Source organism: Myotis yumanensis, unplaced genomic scaffold (assembly GCF_028538775.1).
Source record: "Myotis yumanensis isolate MYYU_CA2020_CCGP unplaced genomic scaffold, mMyoYum1.0.hap1 SCAF_4, whole genome shotgun sequence".
NCBI lineage: Eukaryota > Metazoa > Chordata > Mammalia > Chiroptera > Vespertilionidae > Myotis > Myotis yumanensis.
The window spans coordinates 11423732-11451462 of NW_027223755.1; the positions used below are offsets into that span (position 1 = coordinate 11423732).

The 27731-nt window shown below is 40.5% G+C and overlaps 1 protein-coding gene across 1 annotated transcript; it reads right to left on the reverse strand.

Annotated features, from left to right (window-relative positions):
* Nucleotides 1–26495, reverse strand: EMB (embigin). Its single transcript, XM_070411884.1, has 9 exons — nucleotides 26302–26495; nucleotides 16696–16785; nucleotides 11707–11893; nucleotides 11403–11491; nucleotides 7215–7342; nucleotides 4575–4854; nucleotides 3751–3784; nucleotides 725–779; nucleotides 1–145 (listed from the first exon to the last, which is right to left on the reverse strand). Exons 1-9 carry the CDS (start codon nucleotides 26408–26410, stop codon nucleotides 128–130), a joined length of 990 nt encoding a protein of 329 aa, XP_070267985.1. The 5' UTR covers nucleotides 26411–26495; the 3' UTR covers nucleotides 1–127.
* Between the last annotated feature and the right edge of the window lie 1236 nt (nucleotides 26496–27731).

Here is a 27731-nt window from a genome sequence, read left to right on the forward strand (position 1 = left end):
CATGTTGCTTAAACTTTTTATTCTTTTAAAAATAAAAACTCTGATTTTCTTAACAGGAAGCATAAACAAGGCAGAAATACAGACTCTTTGTACATCTTCCCATGAGTCTTGGCATGAGGCTTCTCATTCATTGGCCCACAGATTCCTGAGTTAAATAAAAACATAATGAAACTTAATTAGCGTGTCCTGGTTACTCTATAATGGCTTATCATCACTTCAGCAAAGCAAAACTTGCTGGGAAGGGGTGATCCAAACTATTGCCAAAACCAGCAGTTCCTATTTTCACTACTCAGGAGAAAAATGCTGACAAACTATGAAAATTTTTATTCTAATCAGTAAAGAAAATAAGCTAATATTAACCAAAAAGTTGGAATATGTCAGAATAAAATAGACAATCCAGAAAAATTGAGACAGGAAAAAAAAAATAAGACTACATGAAGAGTTGTAAAAGAAACTAGCCCAAAAGAAAAAAAACAACAACACTCATATATATAGGCAGTACAATAGCTTTACTTTTATATTGGTTCCCTGGTGGGAAAAAAGATGTCATTTATTTTTGTATAACTCTGTTTTCTCCCATAATATTGTAAACAAGCAGACCCACGCACATAGTGATTGACTAGGTCTTTAATGAAACTTTTTTTAAAAAGTAGCTGGGTTAATAGACAGCCTATGTCTATTGGATTTTACCTTTTATTTGGAATAGCATTTAGAAGTAACTTACATTTTTTCTGTACCTGGGGACATTATTTTCTATACCATTGCTATCATCTGATTTCCTGTATTGAAAATAAAGAAAGAAAGTCACTAGATGTTTACACTGCATAAAATCAAGTCAGTAACCATCTACATCATGACTATCAGGTTAATGTGAAAAATAAATACAAACAGAATTTACTCTTAAAAATGTTTTACTCATAATGTTAATTTTTTTTATATCATTGATTATGTTGCTGCAGATGACAGTGGCAAAGGCCTGTCTATTTTGTTCAGAGGGAGAATTGCTTCTCCCTAAGCACGTGTGGGGGCTTGGGTAGATGGCAGTAATGTATGTGTTGTTTTGACAAAGGCAAGGTAATAGCTGATCAGGAGCTCAGCCAATATATGAGTTACAGGGGCTGTACTTTGACGAGTTTATTACACTGAATTAGAGGATGAACATGGTTCTTTATCTACCCAATGTGCATTGGAGCAAGAATACACGTCTAGGCTTCAGATTCTGAAGACAAGAGTGGCTAAACTATATAACAAGGGTGTGTAATGAATCCCCTTCTAGGTCTTTCAGGAAGCTTTGAACTCATTAAGCCATTAATACCAGAGAATAAATTCAACCATCAAATCAATTATGTTGAAATCTGGGGGCAAGGACAGTTAGGTGAGATTGTGTGGTTTAAATATCTGAGTGGATTAGATGCTGAGTGAGCTCCTCATTGGACTATGTGAATGAGCACTAAAACATGCCTGTTTTGATGTTGCATGTTTATACTATTTTAAAAAATCATTTTCACCAACACACTGTGAATAACTGGCATCTAACTGAACACACACACATATATATACACATTATATGTAAAATATATTGATACATAATATTTGTTCTCTGTCAAGAAAAATGTATCTCCTAGCTAAAACATTCTAAAAGAGCATTGGGAAAAGGTAGGTCTAAATGACTTCAAGTGCCCCTGACACTGGAATGAAATCTAACGCTACAGCTATAACCTAAAGATGAGGAAAATAAAATGCTGTCAGTGATCTCCGTGGAGCAGTATGGGACGGAGAAAATGATGTATAATATCCCAGTTTCCAAAGAGCAGGAAGTTAATGCATTGCACTAGAGACTGAATCAATTTGACATTGCCAAGATATTCTAGAAAAAATACTTTTAAAGTATTTTTTTCAATAGGGTAGGCTACATAAGCGAAAATTAAATTATGAAGAATTGGTCGTCGGTTCCATGGGGTTCTGACACCATCCTTTCAGAGTGTCCTATGCCAACCAGAATATGCTGAGACCCCAGAAGCCTCCTACTATCACTGCAAGGGAATGGGTGGAAACACTGGGGAGACTGAGCTGGGGGAACCAAAGAACGGGGCAAGGTTGTAACATTTCAAATATCTGTCATGAATTGTATATGACTTTAAGTATAAGAAAGAGATTCCATACATGGGAGCCAGAAAGATGCAAAGTGTAAATTAGTATAAGTAAGATGTTCAAGTTCTCCAGAACGAGGAACAATTAATTCTCTCCCAGCCACGAGAGTCTGTGATTCTAAGGCAACACCGTTGTATTCCTATCTGTGGTTATGGGACTCCTGATATAATGATTTTATGCCTTAATTTATAAGCTCGTATGGTATTGGTTTATTTTATCTTCCACATGTGAATTGATTAAAATAACTATTTTGCATAGCATCTACAAATATCTGAATGATAGCCTTGCCCTATTCTTTAAGAGTGGCTACTGCACTCACACCTCAGAGCTCCTGTTGACTGATAAAGATAACCTTTAAAGACAATTTTTTGTTGGTAAGATTTGCTCAGGCCTCCAATTTCTTAGGTTTCTCATAGCTGCTTTCATCTGGTCTTATTTTCTGGTCCCCAGTCCTTGGCTCTGTTACTGAGATTTTTTTGAAGTATCATTGGCATACAATATTATATTAGTCTCAACATAGTGATTCAACATTTACATACCTTGCAATGTGACCACCACAATAAGTCTAGTAGTCATCTATCATCATACAAAATTATTACAATATTGTTGACTACTTTCCCTATGCTGTACATTACATCCTGTGGCTTATGTATGGACCTAGAGGGTATTATGTTAAGTGAAATAAATCAGACAAAGAAAGACAAATACCATATGATTTCACTTATATGTGGAATCTAAAAAAACAAACAAAAAAAAAACAATGAAGAAACAGAGTCATAGAGACAGAACAAACTGATGGTTGCCAGTGGGGAGGGGGGATGGATGAAAACAATGAGGGGAGTAAGAGGTACTAGCTTCCAGTTATAAAACGAAGTTGCTAAAGATTTTAATCCCAATCTTGACCTCCTCCGTCACTGGACTCTACACTCAGTTATCTGGTTTGGAGGAACTAGAAGCTCCCAGCTTTAGCACAGCAAACTGTACCCCTGGTAACCTCCTCCCCAACCCTCCGCATGCTCAACTCTCCACAAAGTGAGCTGTATGAGAACTAGCGCACAATTTGTGTGCTTTCAAAATAGTGACTGATAGAATCCCAGGCCAGTCATTTCCCACCCGACAGGGAATCAGCATCAGTGATTGACATGTTAAAGAAAGACGGAAGCCCAGGCACCAATCCCAGAGGTTCTGATCCAGAGATCCAGTAAGGTCTGAGTAACTGCATTTTTAAGGAGCATCCATCCTAAGTGATCAAAAATATAGCCGGGTTTGAGAATCAGTGCTTCACACAAATAATACTTCCTTATGGTCACTGAACACCCACGCTAGGTGTTCATAGCCCACACTAGGCCCTTTTACACATAGCATATCATTTAACCCAACAGCCCTATGTTGTAGGTACTACCACTAAACCCACTTTTCCAGGAGAAAATGGGGTTCTAATGTCGGCAGGCAAACTCCAGATGGTCACTACAACACGGACATGTACAGCAAGTGGCATACATAATATACTCGTGATTTTCGCCTAACTGTAAGCATTTATTCTATTTCATATTTATCTGTATTTCACTCAAGTGAAAATTTATAAAAAATACTACTTACAGCTGTTCAATTTGTTCAAATTCTTTCCCATTATCTGTGTAACAAAAGAAGAATATGCATATTAAGATTGGTTTATTATTCTTACGGAGCATGTATATTTAATTCAAACCCCCCCACCCCCAGTTAAGAATGCACTGTGCTATGTCCCCTCTTTGGAATGAAAGAGAGATGAGCGACCTTAGGCAGCTGCACCTCCATCCTGTACTCCTTTTATACATAAAATTTCTATCAAGCATAGTCTAGACTAGAGCTTCAAATTCTCAAAACAGGACTGATTGATAGATTAATTACAAATTTATTTAAGTTATTAAAGTTTTAGTACAAAATCAGGAAAGAATACAAAATTTAAGATAAATTATCTTACGGGAAGAACATTGGTTTCTCAACCCATAATCCATCAGGTATAGGCTACAAAACTGGGAAACTGAAAGGACCTAGTCTCTATATGAGAACTCTAAAATGTTTGATCAAATATTTTAAGTGTTATCTAAGTGAAAAAGCAATTATTTGTCTTTGAAATCTTTTCTATTGTGCTATCACAGAATTTCCCACTATTCCAGGACCAAAGCACATGTTACCTAATTGATATGTAGGTACCAGTAACACCAAAGAAAATGGTGGAAAAGATATATTTTAGTACTTCAATAGTTTAGTAAATTGAAACAGGAAGATCATCAATACAAGCTCATAGCTCACTGTCACCATTGATTTTAACATAAATATCATTCCAGGTAACAAAAACTAGATGTTTTCCCCAAACTCTGAAGCCCCTGTAATATATTAAGTCATAATTTGAGAGTGTTATCTAAAAAAATAACTCCTACCTGGGCGGTTCTTTTTCTTTTGGGTGTACATTTCACACAGCAGAATAATAGCCACTAAAAGGACAACCTCAGCAACTATTGCAAGAAATGGTTTGAGGGGCACCAAATAAGTCAGCACGACAAGTTCAATGTAGTCTTCACTCTCGCCTAATTGGAATATTGCATGGCACCAGTAAGCTCCCTGATCTTCCTCTGAAAGGTGCATTATCTTGAGCCTTGTTTCATTAGCATTTGTTCCACTGATCACATACTTATCGCTCATGTTAACATCAAGAGGAACCTAATATAAGGAGACATTAAAATCCATTCCTATCATATTGCATACAAGAGACATGTCCTAAATGATCTAGTTTTGAGCAAAAGCTATAAGATAGGGCCAAGAGAACCACTTACCAGAGAAAGTCATGTTAAAACTTGTGAGAAGTTATACATACCAGTAACAGCTCATCTTACCAGTTTGATCTCCAACAGGTAACAAGCACAGGAGAAGTATACTTTGCTGTCAATACTTACCACTGAATGTCTGAAACCACAGCACACGGGTCATCATGGGTAAATATGATATGAGAATTAACAGCCAGCTGGATTTCACATTCTAGTTCCCGACTAGCTGTTCAAAGAACTTTCCCTTCACAAGCACAGGAATACATTCAACCAACTATTAAATGAACGAAGCCACTAAATCTGATCGTTCCTATAAAGGAAGATCAGTGGCTCTGGAGATTGGGAGTTCCTCTGACAGGGACTGAAGATGAAATCTTCCGTCCTGAAAGGTGATGTGGAAGGATGGGTGGGCATCCCCGGTGAGGCTGGTGTACGTGGTGGTGTGGGCACTCTCTGTCCTTTCATATCTGAATTTCTTTCTTTCTTTCTTTCTTTCTTTCTTTCTTTCTTTCTTTCTTTCTTTCTTTCTTTCTTTCTTTCTTCCTCTCTCTCTCTCTCTCTCTCTCTCTCTCTCTCTCTCTCTCTCTCGATATTCACTGGATTTTCCCAGCCACTCAAGAGTCACGCTAGGCTATTTGGGGGCTTATTTATTTAATCCATTTAAATTCAATTCTACATACTCTGGTTTCTCTTCAGATCGCATAAATCTTTCACCTTTTAAATTCAATTCTATTAGTATTTAATTCCTTCACTGTTCTGTCATTCACTTGCACAGCTCAATAGATGCTCACCTGCATACAAATATTCCCAGAGGTTATCTGATGAAGCACTCTCTGTGAGTTTATTATGTGCCCCCAAAATTATAGTAGCCTGCTCCCTGAGCGCAGCACTGCCCGTGATGCTGTTACCCATGTGTCTTCTCTAACTCGGAGCTGATGAATCTGAGGGCTGTGTGAATAACAGGCATCCCAGGGGATTCTGATGCAGATGGTTGGCCCACACTTTGAAAAAAACACTTGACTTAAAGTTTTGACCTGCACCTTCTTCCCTGCACTTTTCTTACTTCTTAATCTGACCCACGCTTAGGGCCAAATTATAAGAGAAAATGAGTATAGCAAATGGAGAGCTGCACAGACTACCTTCTAGAAGTTTGATATAATTAGATTTAGGGCATTTTCATCAGTGTCACATATGCAAAAATAAGTTAGACTGGACATTTCCAATATCACAATTAATAATTTTTACATATTTACATGTTTTAAAAAATTATTTACATATACAAAATGATTGCCTTTCCTAATCAGCAATAAGAAGAGAAGCAGAAATGTTAATGGTTTGTCTACTCCTAGGTCGTTGGGAGCTGTTTCTTTGAAAAATCAAACTAAGGTTATCACAGAATCAGTCACTCTCCCTGTTCTCCTTCAGCAGTCTATGATGGCATCAACTTTGTCAAAGAAGGAACTTAATGTTTCAGTTAAGGTGTACACTGTCTCATACTGTTCCTTCTAGAATTACAGCTTGCCTTTACAGAATTGAATTTCTGTGACCATTAGCAGCAGGCAATGGGATCATTTCCTACATTTCCATGCTATTAGAGGCTATTTGGCAGGAAGAAAGAGCCAGAAAGATTTCTTGAATACTCAAGTGTGTTTTATGGTTTGTTTGTTTTTTTCCAAATCAGATCTTTGAGTATACATTAATTCCTTAATAGGAATTTGAAGCATTTGGCTTCCCTTAAGTTTCTGGGAGGCCAAAAGAAGCCAAGGCCAGTTACTGGAAGAACCCAATATCAAAGGACCAAGTTGTCATTCTTTTCTGAGATGGTGCAGTTGTACTGCCTCCTATCACAAGTGTGTCTGGAGGGAGACAGCAGCAAGAAAGGAAGATGGCCTTTTTTTCCAGTTATTTTCATGAAAAGAAGAAAAAAAGAATATTTTTGTTGTTGTTGGGGTTATTTATAAAGTCGTCAAGTAAAAATGAATTATAACTTTATTTCAAAGAATTCAAATAGATTGCTAAATGTAGAAAACAAAAAACAGATAATGGAACATTTAAGAGTATCTTCCGATGTGTAATGTAACAAGCTAAAAACGTCAAATGACAACTCTCTTTATCACTGTTCTTTCTTTATGAACACATACTAAAGAAAAAGATAGCAGACATATATATAGTCCTTGTAATTCTAAGTCTGTTATAATCTTATTATAAAATAAAATTTGTATTTGTTTTCTTCAAATTAAAGAAATATGACCTTACCTGTACACTCCCATTCATACTGTACCAGGTCCAATTTAAAGGAACACAGTCTTGGCATTTACATATAAATACAGTTGAATCCCCCACATAAGTGATCACTGGTTTGTTTTTTCCATGAAGTTCCGGGACTAAGAAAAATGTAGAGAAACGTAGATTACTGAAAGAGTTTGAGTAGGGAGGATGTATTTAAGTTGAAGTCAGTTTCTTTTGTTTTTCTCATTAACATGAGAAAGATCAACCCGCTTTAGGAGCAGCCTCCATGAAAGCCTTGCAGATGAAGTACCGATCTGAGTGTGGCTAAAACAGGGATTCTTTTCTGAAGCCACAGTTTCCTTCCAACCCACAGAGGGCAGGGAGCTACACTGGGTATCACCCGGTGAGGCACGGCGTGCACGTGGTTGGCACTGCATTCTAACAACGAGGCTGTGATGCAGGTACTTCTAGAGCCAGGCTGGGCTCGCCTTAAACACGCTGTTCTGAAAGCTACTTTGAAGCTGGTTGTGCTGGGCACCAGTCCAGGGCCTTTCTGCCTCCCCAGACAGCTGATCTCCCAGATATCTCCTCTAAGTCACAATCTCAGCACACTCTTTCTGGAAACAGGTTAGGTCATGATTCAGCAGGAAACTATGTGGTGAAATATGATCAAAACATTGACGTTTACTCAGGCTAGGAATCAAAGTGGAAGAAAAGCAATGTTTGGGGAAAACACGGTAGAAGATACCCTTTTCCAGTAAGTGTCTAAGAGGCCTGGGAAGCACAGCTGCTAGCTGAGAGGGTTTTTCAAGAAAATTGTGGGTATTTTATGAAGTTTGGGGTGGGACACACTGCTGGGCTATTAGACCATCTCAAGTAAGTGTTAAGGTCAGGGTATATAGACTGTAGGTGAGTGACAGTGACACCAGAGGGGAACAAAACCAAAATTCTGCTTTCTTTTCATCGCTTCTGTTGGTTTTGGTTTTTACTGTCCTCTGGATTAATGGTCAAGATGACAGTCACCATGGTTCTGCCATGCTGTACATGGCTGATACCAGCCGTGAGGACTAAATTATAAAATGTACTACTCTCAGGGAACATAACTTGTTAGAACTGCTCTGGAGATCACACATGGTTCTGGGATGCTGCTTACATTTGGAAATATTTATGACTACAAGGACAAGGATACGGCATTCCAATGTGTCTGATTGACCTTTTGGAACTTTGGATAAACTAGGGCACATGAGAGTCTTGGGATTGTAAGAAGCCTTGTTTAAAGATGGTGAAGTTGCTGCTTCAGACCGATCTCTGGTCTTTTTTATACCATCACTCATCTTTCCAGGGTGAAAAGTAATCGCGACATTTGCTGTTGCCCCTGTAACTGGCATCACTAGCCAGACCACGAAGTCAGCAGAGTTTTTGCATTGTACTAATCAGTGATGTGGGCCCTTTTATAATCTTGTAGTAATTAATCAACCAGCTCTCATAAAGGCAGAAGCAGGAACTGTGCTGATGAATTATTCTGAGAACTCAGACTCATGCACTATAGCTGACTCATGTAGTCAACAGAAGGATTTTTTTGGTCTCAACTTAAAATAGAGAATAAAGCAGACTTTTCATCCACACTCAACTATAGTTCTGCTAAGGAAAGATAATCCTTATTCTAAAAAAATCATAAGCAATCCATCTGCAGAAAGCATAATAGGGCATCGATAGAAATATATACCATTCTATAAGCCTTATAGATCTAATTAAATAACTATAATATTAGTTGTTCTGCAGAAGCCACACATCTTTAAAGTGTAATCAAATAAAATTATTTCTCCAACCAAACAACATTAATTTAGAGGAATTACAAATAATTATTATTTCACCAAAAAAAGATCTAGAAGGGCTCAACTTATTTTATAAATATTTTCATGATATAGTACATGCTAAAAAGTCACATTAATGTTAAGTGGGCATTCAAAACTAATAAACTACACAGCTGGTGTGTCTCAGTGGTTGAGTTCTGACCTATGAACCAGAAGGTCACAGTTCAATTCCCAGTCAGGTTGTGGGCTCATCCCCAGTGTGAGTCTTGCAGGAGGCAGCTGATCAATGATTCTTTCTCATCATTGATGTTTCTATTTCTTTTTTTAAAAAAAATATATTTTATTGATTTTTTACAGAGCGGAAGGGAGAGGGATCGAGAGTTGGAAACATTGATAAGAGAGAAACATCGATCAGCTGCCTTCTGTACACCTCCCACTGGGGATGTGCCCGCAACCAAGGTACATGCCCTTGACCGGAATCGAACCCGGGACCCTTCAGTCCGCAGGCCGACGCTCTATCCACTGAGCCAAACCGGTTAGGGCTGATGTTTCTATTTCTATCTCCCTCTCCCTTTATCTCTCTGAAATCAATAAAAATATATTTGTAAAAATAAAAACAAAAAAATCTCTAATAAACTGAGCTAAACTGCTTCAAGAAAACTATTTTTCAAAGATTCTAAATATTCAGTGCCAATTTCATTCCTCAAGCACTTGATTTCAGATCTAGGCTTAGTGTTGATACTCCATCAGCTTTGTTCTCTCAAAATAGATAGGAAATCAAGAAGCCTTCTTCAAGACCACCTGACATTAAACCTGTTGGTATATGGAAAGGTAAAATGCCCTTGCTAATCTTCACATCAGAGGTAAGAATGATCACTTCAAATAATAGCTTAGGGACTTTCTTATAAGAGAGCTAATGAGAAAAAATGCAGTATATTTAATATTTAAGCTTTCAATAGGCATAACTAGTATGCAGAAAATACCCCTTTAAAAGGGGAGAATCAATATTTAAAGTTGTATTTCCTGGAATCACATCAAGTCTCAAGATTTGATGAGTATTTTCTTAAGACCCACAGGTCTTCTTTACTTATTTTAAAGAGGCTCAATACAATGTTTACAAGGACTGTGTGTGCATGAGCATGTGTGTGTACAGGTATTCAATATCCTCTTAACTCATTGGGGAATGAGGGAGGGGAAAAAGGCGGGGGGGAGACAAAAGGAAAGGAAAATGGAAAAGAAGGAAAGGAATAATGGAAGGAACTGTAGTTTATCCTTCACAAAGTTAAATTAGGCAAATTAAGGAAAGTTAAAAGAGAATGTATATGATCAAAATAATCAAAGGATGATAATAGTTTCTGCCTTTGCAGAGACCGATTTGCATAAACATAAGAATTTATTATATTTACCAAGAAAGAACATTTATAGAACCACATGAAGGAAATGAGTCAGTGAGTATAGAGGGAATACAAGGAGGAATACAGGAGTGAACCATCTTAAATCCCGGTAATGATGAAGCAGGCCATTCCACTACTGATGGGGCCTTGGGAACAGTATCCACATTTTGTCAGGGCAGCTAGCCATACTTGAGAATGACTTCTCATGTATCCTGGGAGATTATTGTGAAGCAAAGCCCAAAATAGTTAATGTGGCGACAGACCGAGTTCCCCAAATAGCAGCATGGACATTGCGTTCACTAATCTATCACAGAATGTGGCTTTTTTCATGAAGATAATTATCCAACTTGAATGGCTAGTCTTTATTATGAGTTTGAGACCTTTAAAGTTTTGGTTTAATGATAGAAAGGGTAAAATACTTCGATTTGTCCGTTCCCACAGGGAAAGCTGTGGGTTATATTCTGAGGTTGTCCTTACTTGATGAGATCAAAAGCAGGCAACCCTGTGTGCATCTCCATAGTATTTTTAAATTTTATGTATCCTTAAATTTCCAAGTCCTAGAGCCACTGATGGACACACAGTTTCACAGTCTAAGCGTACAGTGACTCAGTTACCTGGAGGGCTACTATGAAAGCTCTGAGTTTAGAGCGATGGATGGAAGGATGGATGGATGATAGATTGATTGATTTAAGATAGATGGATAGATAGGTTCAAGAGGCTGCTGTGATTTACAAATAACTTGGCAGCCTGGTCTTTCTAACTAAACCCTGTGCTTTAAACTAGGGCAGGGAAGCCAAGTGGAAGTGGGTTGGGAAATACAAATCCTACACTGGGAAGACATTGGAAGCACTGTTTTAAAGATTGCCACTTATGACTCAATGGAAAGCATATAATTTTCTTTCAGCTGCATTATGTTTAGTATTGTAGTAATAATATAAAAATTGGGGGATGTAGTATTCTCAGAATAGAGCACTGAAGTTATAACTCTATAAATTATTATTACTGACCTTTGAAATTAAATGTGCCCCTTTGTTCCTTTTCCTCTTGGAAGAAACAAGAATAACTTCCCATTTGTTTGCTATCAATGATGGTGAACCTAAAGATAATTAAGTTATTAATATGAGCTTAGTTCTCTAAATACTTGCAATGAAAATGAAAAGACGTAGCCGTTAATCAAAATTTTAAAAAAGAAAAAAAAATTTGTAATAAAATTCCGGTGAAAACAATTGGAAAAATTGCCAGTTACAAAAATATTTAGACTTTAACTAGTAATTTCATGTAACAAACCAGCTTAAAACTTGGTGTACTCACATGTATTGGGTATACAGAATGTTTCCTGTTGCATTGATGAGATAATTATCCTCAATAAGTTCATCATCTTTTCTCCAAGTCACGTTTACTGAATTCAGATCCCCAGATGTTGTGAACTGGCATGTGAGTTCTACATTAGAAGGTCTTTGCAAAGTGATATTTTTTTCTACTGCAACTTTGGAATATTCTATTAGCCACAAAAGAAAACAAAACCAAATGATATTGTAAAAGCTACATAGAGGGAAATCCAATATAAAAAAACAAATTTAAATCAACAGTAGTGCTCTACTAAGACCATTTCCTCATCTGACATTCCTTTCAGGAATTATTTCTCTGTTAACACCGATGTGGTTCCCTTTGTTATTCTCTTTCACAGGCACTGTTGAGGAAAAGCTCTGTTAAAACATTAACATAATTGCAAAAGCCTTAGGCTGTGATCTTTTTTAAAATATATATATATTTCTTTATTGATTTCAGAGAGGAAGGGAGAAGGAGAGAGAGATGGAAACATCAATGATGAGAGAGAATCATTGATTGGCTGCCTCCTGAACATCCCCTACTGGGGACCGAGCCCGCAACCCAGGCATGTACCCTTGGCCGGAGTTGAACTTGGGACCCTTCAGTCCACAGGCTGAGGCTCTATCCACTGAGCCAAGTCAGCTAGGGATAGGCTGTGATCTTAATCTCCTTAAAATCTGTAGCTGTCAAGGCTAGAGGAGAAAGCAACCTGCGACTGGTGTCCTGTTTCATATACTTTCAGGTGCTTCTACAGTTTGCTTGCTTTCCTATCAGCAAAGCACAAGCATCAAGACATGTAGAAAGAGTTTTACCTCTAAGTCTAAAATACGTTGTGGTTAGCCAACACACTAATATGTCCATTGAACTTGGTGCACAATGTATAAGCTTCCCTAGGACTCCACAACTGCAGTAATGTAGTTCTGCTTTTTTAGTGTTACAAAAGCAGCCATGGCATGTACATTTCCAGGACTTTACCCATTTGCTCAGTTTCTGAACTATATTTTTTAAAAGACTGTTCTTAAAATCATAGTAATTTACATCTGCCTAAATAGTCTTATTTTTATCATTAAAAATTTTAAAGTGTATGGACCTTTAAGCAAATTGTGATCTTTGAAAAAAATGACAAGTTAAACCTTCAGGGGTCCAATTGGGTATCATTTCACTTGAAATAAAAGTCTACTTTGACCTATTACAAAAAAGTAAAAAAATTAGAAAGCCTCTTAAAATTTATTACATAGGACATGGTTTAAATCAGGAAGTCTTATTAAAAATAGTTAAGTGCACTACAACATATAAAACTCAATAGCAGCCCTAGACAGTTTGGCTCTGTGAATAGAGCATCAGACTATGGACCTAAGGGTCCTGGGTCTGATTCCAGTTAAGGGCACGAACCTCAGTTGCAGGCTCCTCCCTGGCTTGGGCCCTGGTCAGGGCTAGTGCAGGAGGCAACCAATCAATGTGCCTTTCTCATTGATATTTCTCTCTGTGTTTCTGTCTCTCTTCCACTATCTCTAAAAATCAATGGAAAAATATCCTCGAGTGAGGATTAAATAATAATAATAAATAAATAAATAAATAAATAAATAAATAAAACTCAATAATAGCAATAAAACATCTCAATTTTAAAATGAGCAAATAACCTGAATAGACATTCCTCAAAAGAAGAATTACAAATGGCCAACAAATACATGACGAGGTCCTCAACATCACTGACCATCAGGGACATTCAAGTCAAAACCACAGTGGAGACATCACACCTGATAGGATGGCTATTATAAAAAAGATGCAAGATAACAAGCATTGGTGAGGATGTGGAGGAAAGGGAACACTTGTACACTGTTGGTGGGAATGTCATTTGGTGCAGCCATTTGGAAAACAGTATGGAGATTCCTCAAAAAAAAAAAAATAGAACTTCCATATTATCCAGCAATCCCATTTCTGGGCACATAGCTAAAGGGGATGAAATCAGATCTCAATGAAATATCTGCATTGTCATGCATGCTACTGCATAGTCACAACAGCCAACATAGCAAAACAACCCATGTGTTCAGCAATAGAATGAACAAAGAAGTTTGGTATATATAAAGTGGAATATTATTCAGCTATGACAAAGAAGGAAATCCTGCCTTTTACAATAACATGGATGAAACTGGAAGACATTATGCTAAGTGAAATAAGCTAGACAAAGATAACCACTGTATGATTTCACTTACTTGTAAAATCTAAAAAAAAAAAAAGTTGAACTTCTAGAAACAAAGAGTAGAAAGTTGGTTACCAGGGACGATGGGAACAAGGGAAATGAGATGTTGGTCAAATGTACAAAGTTGCAATTATGTAGGATGAATTAAGATTTGAGAGCTAATGTACAGGCATGAAGACTATATTCATTAATATATTTGATAATATTCTACTGAACAATGGAAATATGTTAAGAGTAGATTTCAGGTTCATTTATCACACACAAAAATAACTGAGAAGATATGTTAATTAGCTTGACTATAGTATCATCTCACTATATATATAAAATCATCATGTTAAACATGTACACTTTAAATACAATTTTAAAAAAATATATTTTAAAAGAAAAAAATAATAGATCTCAAATGCAAATCTAAATCACATGTGGCAGTACAATACAATATCATAAAAACATTAATTATCCCCAAATTAATCTACAGATTCAGTGAAAGAGGATGATTGTCATGTTGGTCCAAAATTTGCAACTAATGTATTACATCTGAATTTCCCTTCAAGAAAAATTTTATCCTAAAAGAGACATCAACTTATAAAATGGCCAGAAAGAAAAAGAAAATAATATTAAAAGTAACTGTTGTAAGCACCATTTACAGACGAATCTGAGTAATCAATATTGGTGTAAACATTCCATTTATAAAGTGGGTTAAAAATCCTAGTGATAGCAGTGAGAATAAAGCCTAAGGTTCCTAGTCACCATAAATTCATCTTCAGATTTGAATTCTGTATTTCACAAAAGACAGTTCCTACAACCCAACTTTCTGATGAGAAGGCAACAGAACAACAACCTGCATGTAAGTGTCGTTGTCTTGACAACCAGTGTTTCAAAATGAATGTCAAATCTTTTGTCAAATAAAAACAAATCTGGACTTAAATAAGGGAAAACTAGATTCAAAAAGTCTATTGCACTATGAGCATGCTCCCGACGTTGGATCTGCAAGCACCTCAAAATCAAAACAAATAGGCCTTTCTTTCATAAGGAGGGAAAGCCCACCAGCAGGAGCTTTTGAGAGGACATTGGACAAACTAGGGGGGGAGCACACAGCATGACTGGGCTGTCATGCACTTAGTGATTGCTCAGACCTGGGCAAGCTCAAGTTCAGGGGCCTATGAGGAAGAGAAAACTGCCTGACTCAATTCATCAGGCCAATGTGAAGGTAAGCAAGCAATGACCTGCAAGCACGTGATGCCTTCGTAACAGTTGGGATACTGGTTTTAATAGCAGTTGCAGAATGAAAGAGTAGTTAGGAGTTAAGCCCTTGGAACAGATTAAGTAAGTAAATAACCAGCCCAGCATCAACTAAAAAGTCAATGCTTGCTCTCACCCCAAGCACCTTCCTTCCCCAGGCGCCTGCTGGACTGGAAGCTGAACATCCTCGGGCTGGTCAAAGGATTGGCAAACGTATTATTCACATGAATTCCCTTACACATTTCATCCCAACAGGGAAACTCGCCAGTAGAACATGCAAACAGTAAAAAAGCAAGTAAGAATACATTCTAAATATTAGAATGGGGATAACTGGGGACAAACAGAAGTTGCACAATGTCATAAAAATGTTCTATGAAAAGTGCAGTGCAAACATCCCTTTGGAATCAGATTGGGGAGGAGAAAGCTCGCCTTTCCTGTTAAACAGAAGTACAGGGACAGTTTTTCAGATGAGAGGACATATCATTGGATAAAACTCGTTATTGACTCAATGAACAGGTTTAAAGTATTTTAAATGCTACTTGAACTTTTAATATTGTTACTCAAACAGATAGTGCCTCTTACTCATTTAAAGAACTCTGAGATTGCTTTGAAACACTGGTGGTCAAACCCAAAAAAAACATGAAAAGGGGAAGCAGAGCTGAGTTTTAGCCCAGAATTCTTTACTCATTTTTCTCCTGCACTGTCATGGGCTCCCTGGTGTATCTTCAAATGAGCTGCCAAAAGGTCTTTCACAAAATACCTGAGTTCTCCTCTCAATGCAGAGTGATTTGAATGGATACACCAGCAAGAACTATATCAGAGTACCTGCAAGTCAGAATTAACCCTCCTCTCTCCCAGTGTCCCTTTTCCAGAGAGCCTTTCTCAGCTCCCATGTCTAGACGAGCTGCCTCTTCCTTGCACCCAGAGCCCAGCATCCTCATGGCAGAGTCCCCATTCTGCTATACAGTACTATATCTACTGTACAGATACTGTGATTGTATAAGGCAGTGGTCGGCAAACTGTGGCTCATGAGCCACATGTGACTCTTTGACCCCTTGAGTGTGGCCACAAAGTTTCAATCGCACTGTACGTGCACGCCCGCACGTGGTATTTTGTGGAAGAGCCACACTCAGGGGCCGCAGTTTGCCAACAGCTGGTATAAGGGGCTGGTGTGTTTCTCCCAGCAGACCACGAGCATGGATTAGAACTTCACAAGATAAAATGCAGTGGCTTAATGAAAAATAAAAGCTTATTTCCTCATCGTATTATTAGAAATATGAGCCTGGCCTGTGTTGCTCAGTAGGTTGGGTGTCCTCCTGTGCACCAAGAGGTCACTGGTTTGATTCCTAGTCAGGGCACATGCCTGAGCTTCTACGCAATCCCCAATAGGGGGCGTGCAAGAGGTGGGTGATTGATGTTTCTCATCAATGTTTCTATCTCTCTCTCCCTCTCCTTTCCTCTCTCTCTAAAATCAATTTTAAAAAACATACATATTTAAAGAAAAGAAATATGAAATATGGTAGATTTACCAGTCAGGGACAGGTTGTGACTCTCCAAGGAAAGGCTGGAGTATCTGGCCAGCATTTCTTCTCGAGCATGTAGACTTGTAAAAGGTGAAGCTGTGAGAAAAAGAGCAGGTGATTATATATTCTTATCAAGATTAAGTGACTATCTGAAAGCCAGTTTCCAACAGCTAACAGCTAACGTGTTATATAGTAGTCATGAAAAATAATGTTTTCAGGAAAATCTGATAAGTTTTATATGCCCCACAGATATTCAGAAATATATCGGGCTATTAAGTGTGACCAAATTTTCAATTGTTTCTATGGTCTTTTTTTTTTTTAACTGAAAAATCCCTATTGATTTACACCAAGTGGCTTTAAAAATAACTTGAATTTTGTTATCCTACAATTTGTAGTTTCTTTATAAAACATAAATGAAGACATTGAGGGATTAGATAAGAGTGGCAGGAAAAAGCAAGGCATGCGGAGGCAGAGAAGATGAGAGAAGCACAGGATGGCCCTAATCAGGGGCATTAGGAACACAGACAGCACTGAGCATGGGGACACTGGGCCCAGGGACGGAGGACGCAGCGATGCCCAGTGCGTCCAGCTCTCTTCCTCTCCAGCTGCGGCTCCAGTGCAGGGGCCTCCTCGAAATCAACTTTTCTCTGTTACTTGCATCTTCTTTTGAAAACTTTTAGCACAGGAACAAGTTTTGCATTTCAGCCTCTCTCACTGGCCTGGAACTTCCTTTCTTACACTGGCTACTGTTTCTCTGACGTCGGGGCCCCAGACCTGACCTCCTCTGAAAACTACTCCAACTCCATCAAACAACTCAGAGAAGAAAAGTAAAGGCTCGTTATTGTCAGTTTGGCTGCCTTCCTTACACTTCACTCAGTTTGCATGAACCCTGGCTGGTTTTGCTTCACTTTTTTGTACTTCACTCAAAATTAACTTCTAGTTATTTCCCTTTCTTCTCTGTATGAGAAATGGTATCAAAGTGAGCGGTTGCTTTTGTCGCTTCAGCTTGCACACAGCGTTTACAATATTGCCTACAGAAAAAAATCTACCCAGCAGAACCTAATTCTCCGGTACACCGTGTTCTGAAGGCGCGGTCCCTTCTCCTGCAGCTTTGGAATGTGGAATGCACTTTCCCATCAAATCATCCTTAACGAATGAAAGCCCTAAATCATACTCCCTTCTGGCAGTGATTATGTAGGAAAACATACCCGAGGGTCTCACTGGGCTGCCAGAAATACAAGGCCTTTCCTCCACCCACATTTAATATTCATCATTCTCTCTTCCTCCCAGACACACATGCACACATCCTTGTTGCCCAAAGGCTGTCTTTTCTTAACGAAAATGCTTCTTTTCCTTCTTGGGCCCTAGTGCACCAAGCGATGTCGGGAAAGAGAAAGTATCTCAGGAAGGTCCAGGCAGATGGGGCGGGAAGGAAGGAGCTGATCTACTCCAACATCGGCCCCAGGAAGATTGCACAGCATGGACTCTAGCTCTGCCTCCTTGCTTTCTCCACCCAGCCCAGGCAGAACAGTAGACAGGGATTCACACACTCCTCATCCCTGAAGCAGCGTCCTTTCCAGAAGGCCTGACGTCATTTATTATTATTATTATTATTATTATTATTATTAACCCTGTAAGCAACAATAAGAAGTGACAAAAGCTGAAAAAAAAAACTGTTGTCATTCTTCTTGTTTGACGTAAATGACTGTAGAGCACCTGACACATGCTTGACGCTGATGAGGAGCGTGAAGCTCAGTGAGCTGGGTTCCGAGAGGCTGCATGAATCACAGCAACATCAGTGTAGGCCTCAGTGTGTGTCTGATTGCCATTAGGGCGTAAGACTGGCCCTCATTGATGAGGAGATGAGGAGATGAGCTCCCAGGCTGTGGTTATTCTCACAAGGACCTGGACGGAAGGGCTCACCTAGGTCCTGAGTTAGAACAAAATCTAAGCGTAGAGAAGTTGAAGGAAGAGAAGGAAAAGGAAAAACCAAGCTTCGAGAATAGGGAAGTTTGGGTAGTTCCAAAATATACTAGCCATCCTGACCACTTCCAATTGCCAGATCATGTGACAAAAGTACAATCCGATGTCTATAAACCAGCTTTCACCTGCCTCCTGCCGTCCTGTTCCCTTTAAAGCATTCATGTTGATCAGGCTTGAACAAGCCCCAAGTGCAAAAGAATATGCATGACTGTTGTGATTTTTGTTTTGGGGAAATCCCTTTAAGAGGCAACATATACAAACATCCCGAGTGCAAGAGCAGGGCCATCTGTAGAAGGTGTCAGACTAGTAAAAGCAAGGAGTTCTTTGTTCAGCAGAGGTCTTTTTTAAGCAAAACAGGGAGAACAGTAAACCTATTGCTTTCAGTTGGCAGGAGGCTGATAAGCAGACGCTGGTATTTGAAGGAAACTGGCAGGAAATGCAGGCAGACGTGGCTTAAAAACTTCCCTAAAAGGATTAGGTTGTCACAAAAAGAAATACAAAACGGAGAAGCAGGAATTCTGTATCCTAACCCAAGTTCCACTACTGACTTGTTACTTGGGGTTTCACTTCATGGAGAAAGAAGGGTGAGCAAAGTTATATAATATTGAGTGATGGTGCCAAGAACTTGCAAGCATTCCTCCAGTTATGATACTCTCTCATTTCCTAGTCATTGCTGGAAATTATCCACGGGGCATTATTTCCCAGGTGGTGACAAAAATGCCAACATCTGATAGTTGTGGCAGAAATGAAAGGTTTGTTTTCCTTCCTCTGCAGGGGTGGTGGCTGGAGCTGTATCATTCCCATGATTGGCTCCGTCTTTACATGGCCATCTTCCCTCTGTGGTCTTTACACGGCCATCTTCCCTCTGTGGCTGTGTCTCTGTATCCAAATCTCCCATCTCCCTCCTTTACAAAGACCACAGTCATAGGATGAGGGCTCATCCTAATTCAGAGTGACCTCAATTTACCTCGATTACCTCTGCAAAGACCAGACTCTCAAATACGGTCCCCTTCACAGGTACCAAGGGTCAGGGCTTGACCATTTCTTTTTGTGGTAGGCTGCTTGCCCATTGCATAGGGATGCTGTTACAGTGACAGCCCCTCACAACAGAGAATTATTCAGTCCAAAATGCAAAGGCTGAGGAACCCTCACTTGCAAACAGGTACATCCTCCACCCTGATTCTTCAACAGTGTGGTTTTCTGTCATCTTCCATGGCCCTGTAGCCCTGAGTTCCTGTTCTGCATCGTTCAGATGCAGAGATTTTACTAGTAAGCTGTGACATTTCTTACAATCCTTCTTTGCCTTCTCTCCTCAAAACTAAACTTTCATTTAGAACTGGAACAGAAAGGGGCTGGTGCTTCTTGGTCTTCAAAGTAGTCCACCCCTAGCAGAATCTTTGTGAGGCCTGGCCATGCCCTCCTCCTCTCCAGCGGCAGCCGCCTCTCCCCACCTCCACATGAGCCCTGCCCCCAGCAGCCAGGCCACAGCTGAGGGGCGGAGCCAAGCAGCCTGCAGGGCAGCTTCCCACACCTCCCTCCAGAAGAGGCCTATTTTGGCGACCACTTAGGAAGAAGCCCCCATTGCTGGATGGAGTTTTGAAATGCAAAACAGGAAGACGGCCCTGGCTAGTAGCTAGCTCAGGCTCTTGACTCCATCACAGAAGCACTTCAGGCTTCGAGATCAATCCAATATTACATCTAAATTCTCTTTCAGGATCTCAGGACTATCTTATATAATAAAAGGGTCGTATGCAAATTGTCCCCTCCACTGGGAGTTCATCTGGGAGTTCGATCAGGGGGCTGAGCTGGCGGGGGGAAGGGAGGGAGGCCCTGGCCGGCAACCAGCAGCCACTAGAGACCCTACCAGTGCACGAATTTCATGCACTGGGCCTCTAGTGTAATTATAAGACTGTAAAAAAAAAGATTTGATCTTGAGAGTAGGGATACATTAATAATGACATGACCACTAACTTTAAAATGCCAGAAAAATAATTTTCAATTAAAAGTTAACACCATTTTTAAAGATAGTATCTATTCTTTCTATAGGAACAATGCAGTATTTGAGTCATTTTGTTATGTGTGAACAGTAACTATTATTAGGAATGGAGAGTTTATTTTTAACAAAGCATTGTGAGGTTTTTCTTCTATATCATTGTGTGAAATTGTTTCTTTCTATGGTTCACATAATATTATGAAATATGTGAGGCCAGCTATATAGAAGTAATTTCAATAGATTACAGTTTAGGACAGAATACCTTAACACATAATCTGCTGCTGTTTGAGAACAAACACTCCTTTGGAAAATGTACCTAATTACATACACTTATGACCATTTCTCAATTATTCCCTATGGTTTAATGTTAAACTTTCTCAGAAAGAGCTGAAATTCTTTTGGCTTCTTTTCAAATAATCTGGAACTAACAGAGAAGTTTCAAGTGCAGAATGAACGTTTCCCCTGAACATTTGAAAATAAGTTGGTGCCCTGCTGGCCCATTCCCCTCTAAGACATTACTGCATATTTTCCACAGAGGACCTACCTCACATCTTCCCAATTCTGCTGTGAAAATAGAGAAACAAGAATGTATGCACTACCGTCTCATGCCACATCTCTTCTGAGTTTCTACAGAAGTCCTTTTGTTGAAATGTACTTTTCATTTTTTTTATTTTTTTAAATATATTTTATTGATTTTACAGAGAAGAAGGGAGAGGGATAGAGAGTTAGAAACATCGATGAGAGAGAAACATCGATCGGCTGCCTCCTGCACACCCCCTACTGGGGATGTGCCCGCAACCAAGGTACATGGAATCGAACCTGGGACCCTTCAGTCTGCAGGTCGACGCTCTATCCACTCAGCCAAACCAGTCAGGGCAAAATGTACTTTTTAACAAAAGGTTCCAGCTCAGCTGATGTGTTGCCATCAGCTGTCATGTCCTTCTGTTTTCCTTCACTTTGGACACTTCAGTCTCTCCTGACCTTTTACGACCTTGATGCTTGTGAGAGTAACAGGAGAGCTGCTTTGTAATGTGATTAGATTCAGAGGCAGCTTCTTCGGCAGGAATATCTCAGGGGTGACCGTGTTCTTCTCATTGCATCCTGTTGGATGGCTTGCCATTTTTACTTCTCTCTGACTGATAATTTTCACTTTGATCATTTGATTAAAGCCGTATCTGGCAGGCTTCTCTACTATAAATGTATTTTTTCTCCTTTTCATCAGTAAGAATTTTGTGTGATGTGACTTTGAAACTATGTAATATTCATCAAACTTTTACTTAATTCATTTAATTTATATCGGTATGTAGTCACGAATACCCATATTATTCAATGGGCATTACTCGGTGGGTACTAATGGTACTAGTCCATTAGTATTATTATTTATTTTGATGCCCAGTTTGGCCCAGCTTTGTCCAGTGGGAGCCCCTTCCCTCTGGTCCTGTATCCTGTTGACATGACTCGCCATGCCTTGAGCACTTCATTGCTTCTGGCACAAGTTGTTCCAGGCTCATCTTATACTTTCCCCACCCCAGTCCTGAAATCAGCCATTTCTCCACGAAGTCCTAGCTACTGTTAGTAAAGAATGGTATTTCGACTCCAGTGCTAAGTATGGTTATCATTATTGGGAAATCTCCGCTCCATCTCAGCAGACAGAACTAAGAATATATGCATGGTCATTTATACACACGCATACTATAGGTATAAAGTGGATATAAAATATATCTGCATTTAAATACACAACATATGCATCATACCTAGAGTTATACACACATTCATATCTATGTATTTACTTATACAGATGTAGACATGAGTGAAATAGATATTTAAAGTCATGAATTCACACTAATGCTACAAATTACAACCCAAGGTTCATTCTAGTTTCCTTTTTCTTTCTTAAAAATGTTTTATTCAATTTATTGGGGTGACATTGGTGAATAAAATTATGTACATTTCAAATGTACACTTCTATGATGAATGATCTGTATATTTCCTTCTCTTCTAGTGAAAAGCCTGGTCCTATTCTCCTTACTAGCTTTACTCATTTGATCCGTCCATCCCCCTACATGTAACTAATCTTCCACTGACATGCCAGGCCCCAAAGAGGTCCTCCCTGCTCTCCTGCCTCTTCACCTTCATCCCCTGACAGGGCCAGAAACACGTGTCAGCTGGGCTTGCAAAAAGCCCTGGTCACTGCTCAGTTCCAGGCCATTCTCTGTGGGAGCATCCACCCTACTGTGCTCAGACCCTAACACACCACCTGAGGCCGCTCTCCTACCTGGACACCATCCTGTCCCGGCTAGGCTTTTAATTCCCTGATCTGGGCCCCTTTGGCTCCTACAGTCCAACAAGGGAGGATACTTTCTGCATTTCCCCTCTTCACGGCTACAGGAAGGGCAGCATTTTGGGAAGGGAAGGAAGAAGAGGATAGGAGGCAGGGCAGAAGACCAGGAAGAGGAAGAGACAGTTAAATTAATTCTTTAAAAAAGGTTGTGATGCAGATTCCATTCCCCATCAGGGCATATACCCAGGTTGCTGATTTGATCCGTGGTTGGGGTGGGTATGGGAGGCAACAGATTGAAGTTTTTCTCTCATCTCTCTCTTTCACTTCCTCTCTCTAGAAATCAATAAACATATCCTTGGGTGAGGATTTTAAAAAATGTTCATATAATGTTTAATGTGATGATAAATTTAGGGTCAACATTTTGATGCATCAGATACAACCCTGTTAAAGATATGATTCCAATTCACCTGTTCCTTTAAACACTTTAAAAATCTTGAAAGGTTAAAAACTGGTAACGTTTTCTACACAGATATAGACTTACCCAATGTCAGCACATCTAGGTACTCAAATAATATTCTAACAAATATTTACTACTAAGCAGTTGCTTGGGTTGGAGGGGAAGCATATAAGAAGGAAGCAGGGGGTTGATGGAAGAAGCATATAGACCATGTAACTCTCGAAGTTAAAAGTGATCATTTCAAATTACTCCCCTGAAAACATTTTTCAAAGGGTAAACAGGACCCATTCTCTTAATTTGTTCCATGTAATAGTAATAACAATGATTTCTGAATATTCCTATTCAAATAATAATTCTCCCTTACAAAGGCATTTTATACATTTCTTATTGAACTAAAACAGTCTACTAGTTAGGATGAATCATTGTGCCTAACTTTATTCTAGGACTCGCACTGTGTCAGCAAGCCCTTCAGCTCAAAAGGAGCATCCACACACTGTGCTCTCCGTTGGTGGTTTCAATCTTTCCTAGACACACCCAGTCACCCCAGAGCCAAGACTGAGTCTCTGTTTAGGAAAACAAGCTTTGGAATTGGGCTGAACAATGCTAAGTTTCCTGCTCTACTACTTAATTAACTAAGTGTGCTTTGGCAATGATTTAACTTCACTAAGTTCCAGTTTCCTCTCTCAAAGTCAGGGTCAATAAAAGCCAACACACAGTGCTATAAACTGCATAACGCAGTTATGCAAGGCACACAGTTGTTACACAGTTAATAGGAAAAAGTATAACCATTTTTTAATATTAAAATTTAGCCAAAAGTCTTTGGTTTAAAAAACACCTATACACAAGTAGTTCTAAGCATCTCGATTAAAAAAAAAAAATGGCAGGAAACTTCACACTGTCCTTTAGCAAACAGGAAACTGAATCTCATGGAGATCAATGCAGAATCTATAAAACAAGATGAAGTTGCCTGACAACTTTTATTTTTTCCTTAAAATTAGATGCTAACTGCATGACTTTTCTGTGGCATAATTTTGCCGTAAGAGAAATTGAAAGGACAACATTGACACTGTACATATACAGATGTTTGCCATACATGCGAACACTTTATTTGCTAATGTATTCCACGGTTGTTTTTTGCCTGCTTGTTTCTCTTTAGAGGTCTCCTCTGCATGTCAGGTTAAACCTGGGCTCCTTGGTGCCAACAGAATAACTAACTGCCCAGAAGTGCACTCTTGAAGATGACATATCCCTTTAAAGCCTAGGTTTTCCACCTGCTCGGGATCACAAGATTAAATACATGGAGGAATTTAAAAACTCCAGATGTCCAGGCTGAGTCCCAGGCCAACTGAATCAGAATATTTATTTATTTATTTATTGGTTAATCCTCACATGAGGATATTTTTCCATTGATTTTTAGTGACAGGAAAGGAGGTGGGGGGGAGACAAAGAGAGAAGCATTGATGTGAGAGAGACAGACAGCTATTGGTTGCCACAGGATCGAGGTATGTGCCCCTGACCAGAATCGAACCCGGGACCCTTCAGTCTGTAGGCTGACACTCCACCACTGAGGCAAACTGGCTAGGGCTGAATCCGAATTTTTGAGGGCAGGATCCAGGGAGCACTTTTACCAATAAGTTCCCTGGAAATTTCAACAAACAGCCAAATCCCGCAGCAAAGTTCCAGGAGTAACCCAGTGTTCTGGGGTGAATGAAGGGTGATGCAGGCATGGAGAACCAAGGAAAGCTTGGGGAGGGGAGGGTGAGCAGAGAGGCAGGGATGGAATGGTCTTTAAGCTCGGTGTGAATGGAAAAGAGATGTGGGGCAAGGACATTTAGAAACTGAAGCAGCCCAAAGTGTTGTGTCCAAGTTGTGAACAACTGGGCCTTTGAAAGGACATTCATAAAAAAAAAAAAAGAATAATCATGTCCTTTGATTACCTTTCCATCTTCCTAGTATCTGATGAAAAATCTGCTATAAGCCCATAAAAATGAATTCCTACGGAAAACTGAAAACCCTGTGTAGCATAATACTCCGATTTCAGTTAACTGATGGGCAGTATTTGCCAGCTAGAGAGGTGGTCTGTTATCCTAAGTGGCTGCTAACACTGACACTTATAACACAGGAGTGAGCAGGCATTAGAAAACAGGTTAGGTGGAATGCTTTTCAACTAAAAAGTAATTCTAAACAGGTGAAGCTAAAGATGGCAAATTTGACGTTGGTTTTGATAACATTTTGCCCACAAATACTTCTTTCAATTTGTCTTTAACAAAATAACCACACATAAAACTTCACTTTCAAAGACCATAGTGTGAAAGACAGTCTCTCTCTCTCTCTCTCTCTCTCTCCCTCCCCCCCGCCCCCCCCCCCCTCTTTCCCTCTCCCCCTCCTTCCCTCCCTTTCTCCCTCTCAGTTGTGCGGCTTTGTTTGATTGTTTGGTTGTTGCTGCATTGCTGTTTCGAACCCTCAAAGCCAACCCGCCTGCCAGAAGAGAGTAGGTGCTATCTCTGCCTTACTATGCATTCAAAAGCAGGGAGGTGGCCTGGGTGAATGTTGCTTTCAGAATACAGACCGCACTTTCCCAGAAGCCAGTCCCTGCCTGTGCCTGCCCACCCGCCCTCTTCTCCGAAACGGAGACACTGCCCTCCTCCCCCCGCCCCCACTCCCAGGCGCTGTGGGTTCCAGATTCACGCCCTGGAGGGGAGGTCCCCTACCCGCCCCTGTCCCCTCATCCAGCTTAGATAACCCCGCTCGTCCAATGGAAGGCGCGGCCCTCACTGTCCACGTGCATCCCCAGCATCCTCGCGCCCCTTCCCACTCAGTGCTCCCTATGCGCACGGGCCATGCAGACCTCCCCCGCTTCCTGCGCCTCCGCCCCTCCCGGTCCTGCACCCCTCACACCTGGGGGATGGTCATCCGCGGAGCTCGGGCGCACCACCGCCAGGAGGCACAGGAGGAGCAGCGGCTGGGGCGGCGCCCTGGGCCCCCGCAGGCCGGGGAGGGCGCACATGGTGCCCCGAGGTCTCCCTTGGCTGCTGTAGGCGCCCGGAGCACTTGCGCACACTCGCCAGTGGTCCAGCTCCCAATGCCAGTCTGGGGGACAGGAAGCGCAAGAAAAGGCGGAGTGGGAGGGGCCGGCCCGGTGCCCTGCCCAGTGCCCTGCCCTCCTCCCCTCCCCCGGGGAACTCTCACCACGCCCGCCGACCCATAACTGCGCAGGGCCTCCATCCCTGATGTGACTCACAGCCCGCAGCCCGATTGCAGCAGGCGCACCCGGATGTGCGGTGGCCACTGCCCAGCGCAGCCCTGCCCGCCTCTACCCGGCGGGATCTGGCAGGTCTGGGAGGGGGAGCGAACTTGCTCAAGATGTGGGGCAAGGGATGTTCGAGCCATCTCCTGGGGGAGAGGTTGAAATGATATATGTCCATATACACATGTATATATGCCTGTATACGTATGTGTAGTATATGTAATATTATAGTGTAATATATTCCATATAATGTCTGCAGACTATTTGCACTTCCTTTGAAGTAGGTTCCTGTATTTACATACATCGATGGGACAGATGAGAGGGTGAGAACACCGTTCTGCTCCCCGCACCTCTGGGGTATTAGGGGGACTTAGGTCTGCACTGGGAGAGGCGCACCCAGCTGCCTGCATGCCGGGCTCCTCTTTCTTTGCTCGGAGTACCAGTGGCACACAGCCTCCCCTCCAGTCCCTGGAGGCTCAATGGTTCTCTCCAGAGGGCGTGCCAAGGCCCTAACGTGTGTCTGTTTTTCTTTTCCTTTTGTTTGCCGAGCCTAGCAGATTTGAGGAGCCACCCAGAGCTCTGGAAACAAAAACTTCTGAAAACCCCTCCTGTAACCCATGCAGAGCCCTGGGCTTGCTTGGGACCGGACCCGTTTAGGATGCTATTTACTCAGCAAGGCTGGAGCTTGGAATTTTCAGTGCTCTCGACCAGATGAAAGGAAACAACTAAACCCTAGGGCTTTATAGAGAGGAGGAATCTCCATTATAATATAAAAGACTAATAAGATCTGATGGTTTCCCAGGCTGCTCTAACATTAAAATATGTGGGTTTTGCCCTAGCTGGTTTGGTTCAGTGGATAAAGTGTTTGTCTCCAGAGGGTCCCCGTTTCGATTCCAGTCAAGGGCACATGCCCACGTTGCCGGCTTGATCCCCAATAGGGGGCATGCAGGAGGCAGCCAATCAATGATTTTATCTCATCATTGAAGTTTCTATCTCTCTCCCCCTCTCCCTTCCTCCTGAAATCAATAAAAAAAAAAGATGTCTTATTGTTTTGTTGTTGTTGTTGTTGTTAGTATATCTC